Here is a 3,880-nt window from a genome sequence, read left to right as displayed (position 1 = left end):
CAAATTTATAAACTCAGGAAATTAAAAAAAAAAAAAAAATTGCTGTTTGAAAAAGAGAGTGTGAAGAGATCTTGAATTTATAATTGAACAGTATTTGAAGAAGCAGAAAAGATTTGATTTTGAAAAGGAAAAAGAAAGATGGTATGAACCAAAAACAAAAAAGGATCAGTTTTGTTTGGTGGGGTTATAAATTATGATTGGACCCACAATGATAAATGGTCGTAAGAACACGAAGCTAGATTCTCCCACGAACCTCTTCCATTTTACATCTATGTTCTCCCCCTACCTATAAATGGCCTTCATTGACACTCGCGTCCCCAATTCCTTGACTTTTCAGCCACGGAAAAGTTTTTGCTCACTCCTCCCCTATATTCGCTCTTCTCGGCATCTCTCTAAAGGTTTTGTATCCTATTCTCTGTTTCTTTCTTTCTGATTGCCGATTCCCCTTATGATTCTTTACCGTTTACTTGTCATTTCTTGATTGGGTTTTAGGTTTTGCTTGTTGGGTTTTCTTTCTTTCTTATGATCTTTCATTGTTCTCTTAATAATTATGAAATGAAATTTGCAACTGGGTGTTTGATTCATTTGAGGGTTTTGTTGTTACTACTTGTCAGCATGTTGTTCTTGCTGTAGAGGAAATTAGTGTTCCTGAAGGGTGTGAAATTTTCCAGGTGGGTGACCTAGAAATCCCCATCTTAGGTGAGAAATTCATTCATGATGCTTTTTTGATGGTTTTTGTTGTTGAATTGTGCTGAATTCTTGTTTATCTAATTGTTTAGGATCTGGGTTTGAGTCATAACTGTAGTTTCTTCTTGGAGTTGCTGTCTTCAAGTTGTTTTTCAAGTGGTTCTCTAGCTGCCTAGGCTGCGATATCTTTAATGGAAGACGGGGAGCTTGAATCCTCAAACCTGGAAGTGTTTTCTAGTTCGAACGCGGTTGAGCTTCCGAGCAGTTGCTCAATGGATAGCTTCTTTGATGAAATTCTAAAGGACACTCATGCTTGCACACACGCTCATACTTGCAACCCTCCTGGTCCTGATTATTCACATACACACACCTGTTTTCATGTCCATACGAAAATCGTCTCTTCCCCCACTGACGAAAAGGTTTCCACTGATGACACGGCGGAGTCTGTGGATAAAAAGAATAAGAAGCGTCCGCTAGGTAACCGCGAAGCAGTTCGTAAATACCGGGAGAAGAAAAAGGCGAGGGCTGCATCATTGGAAGATGAAGTTGTGAGATTGAGGGCCCTGAATCAGCAACTGTTGAAGAGATTGCAAGGTCAGGCTGCATTGGAGGCTGAGATTTCCAGGCTCAAATGTTTGCTTGTGGATATTCGGGGAAGAATTGAAGGGGAGATTGGAAGCTTTCCATATCAGAAACCAGCCAATTCAAATCTGCCCAATCAAAATGTGCCTGGTAGTTACATGATAAATCCATGTAATGTGCAATGCAATGATCAGGCATATTGCCTTCATCCAGGGGACGATGGAAAAAGTGGAGAGAGCGTTTCGTTGAATGGGCAAAGTTTTAGTGCGTGTGACTTTGAAAATCTTCGGTGCTTGGCAAATCAAAACACAGGAGCAAAGGAACTTCCTGACCGTGGACTAGGGAACACAATTTCCGACGTTAATTGCTCAGAATTAAATCCGAAGAAAGGTAAAACCAGAGCACTTAACTTTTAATCTTTTTAGTTTTATGATTGGTGCAGTGTATGGTAGTTCAGTTGATCGGTATCAGTGTTTCTGACTTACTATACTTTGTGGCCTTTTTTATCTTTTCCTTCTCAACTTGTTATGACACTGAGGCTTGATCCAGATCATGCTCTTTATTTTTTGAGAACTGAACAAAAATAAGCACTGCAGTTGGAGAAAATGGTCTATTAGACATTTGATTTCTGTTGCATATTAGTAAAAGGCGAAAGAATAGTTTGCTCTGTGCTCACTGTGCACATGCATAATTTCCATTGCATATTAGTATCATGTAGATGTCGTAAAGATCTTCATGTTGAGTTGATTTGTTGCATGGTCCTGTTTTATATTGGGATGCATAAATGTTGCAATAAAATACATTTGATGAATGATCGATTTTATCATAATTGCTAGGAGATTTTAGTACTGGATAATTTATGGATAAAGTATCTAGATGGAGCAATCTCCCATACTTTACTTTTTTTTTTTTTTTTCACTTAATGTATTACATGTGTATATAATCACATCTTAACTTCAGGTGTATATGAAAGACTCTATCCAAGTTATGTCTTATAAAAGTCTGAACTTGATGTTGCCTTTTGAAGCAAAATCTGACTGGCACTCGAAGATCTCTCTACCGTCTTAGGTTTTTTTTCATATTTTGCTTGCAAGGCTCTTGCTGATTGCCCAACTTTCATTTGTTGGATGTTTGGATTAAATTTATTCATTTGCAGCTGTCAAATCAACTTCTCATCATCTGATACGAGATTTGTAAACTCTCATTTTCCTTTGGGGTGTAAAATTATATGCAAATTTTTGGCATATGTCAGTGACCATCAGTAAAACAAAATGAGTTGTCTTCTCTGTTGTCTTTCCTTCTTTTCCTTTGTTTTTTTTCCCTTTCTTTACATTTACTTAAGATTTTTAAGAGTTTGATACAACTCGAGGACTTGCCTCTTTTTGTCTTCAGCTACTAACAACTCTTTATATGATGCTCACGGTTCAATTAGGAGGAGGGGTCTGTAAGACGACGAAAAATGGGAAGAGCTGATCTCGGATAGTAGTATATGCATCATTTTGTGTATATAAGCCTGCCACATCCGTTCCTGTTCTGTTCAATGCCGCATCAACATTGTCTTTCAGGTTTTCTCTTCCGCAACCCATTCACCCTCTTTCTAGGTTGTTTGAGATGACCATGTATGTTGAATGAGAAAGTAATTCAGATGCATAAGCATGCTTTTAAGAAGCTAGAAAATGACTATGTAGAATTATCAACCTTCATAGTTTAGGATAGCCACGCCACACATATATCAGCTGAGGGTTTCTGGGTTTTTTTTTTTTTTTTAAACAATATGTGGGGTGGGGGAACCGAACCTCTAACATTGAGATTGATAGTACAAGTACTGTTCCAATTGAGTTATGCTCATTTTGGCGAGTTTATGAGGATATTGTTGGCGGTTTTAGCAAACTTTTCCTCTTTCTAAGCTAAGAAATTTCATGGATTATTGGAATTACAGAATGGTGGGATTTCAGGACCCGAGCCATGTCAAAACACCTCAAGGAAACTTAGATTTTCCATTCAATGTGCCAGAGGACTTTTGTTTACTTGCATTCTGAGTCATCGGTGTCGACCAAGTGGGGTTCACCATTATTGGTGAAAAATGCTTGTGGCTGTACTTTTGAGGTCTCTGATGCTCACTTCCACTAGATTTTGTGGGTATGTCCTAAATCTGAACAAAGAGGTAAGTTTTAGAGGAGATATAATTTAGAATATAAGGCTTTGATTATGTTGTTTGTTTGTGAAATGTGAATCTTTTGTATTACCATGGAGATTTTCAATATGCAAATTGCAAATGAAAATCTGAGAACTTCTGTCACATATGTTGTTTAACCAGCCATTTTAATGAAATATGGAAGATCATAATCTTCCCCTTTGTTTTTAAGAATCTTTTTCGTCTTCACTAAACTTTTTGACGACCAACAAAGTCTAACTTAGTTAAAGTTATGTTGAGTTAAGAAGTCCAAATATACAAATGTTTATGAAACATTGATGATTTACATCGTCTCTGTTACTTGTTAGTGGTTGACATTTGTATCTTATTTGATGACTTTAGACTTTTTTATTTAGTATGATTGGACTTTTCATGGTATTGTGGAGGACTTTGTATTTTTAAAATCAAAGTAAAAGT

General features: G+C 36.9%; 1 protein-coding gene across 5 annotated transcripts; it reads left to right on the top strand.

Annotated features, from left to right (window-relative positions):
- Positions 1-237: 237 nt before the first annotated feature.
- LOC120088627 (basic leucine zipper 19-like) lies at positions 238-3,634 on the top strand. Of its 5 annotated transcripts, XR_005484992.1 has the most exons (5): positions 273-398; positions 615-699; positions 780-1,659; positions 2,702-2,834; positions 3,209-3,634. XR_005484992.1 is itself a non-coding variant. In XM_039046041.1 (3 exons), the coding sequence occupies exons 2-3, from the start codon at positions 879-881 to the stop codon at positions 2,740-2,742; spliced, it is 822 nt and encodes a 273-aa protein (XP_038901969.1). In that variant the 5' UTR covers positions 238-398; positions 780-878; the 3' UTR covers positions 2,743-3,634. The 5 variants fall into 5 exon arrangements, 2 of the variants coding, with proteins under 2 accessions (XP_038901969.1, XP_038901970.1); XR_005484990.1 differs by lacking the exon at positions 615-699 and having other exon boundaries at positions 238-398; XR_005484991.1 differs by lacking the exon at positions 273-398 and having other exon boundaries at positions 416-699.
- Positions 3,635-3,880: the final 246 nt, after the last annotated feature.

This window comes from Benincasa hispida, chromosome 10, assembly GCF_009727055.1.
Source record: "Benincasa hispida cultivar B227 chromosome 10, ASM972705v1, whole genome shotgun sequence".
Lineage (NCBI taxonomy): Eukaryota > Viridiplantae > Streptophyta > Magnoliopsida > Cucurbitales > Cucurbitaceae > Benincasa > Benincasa hispida.
The sequence above is the reverse complement of the archived record's forward strand: the minus strand, read 5'-3'. Positions and strand labels throughout refer to the sequence as shown.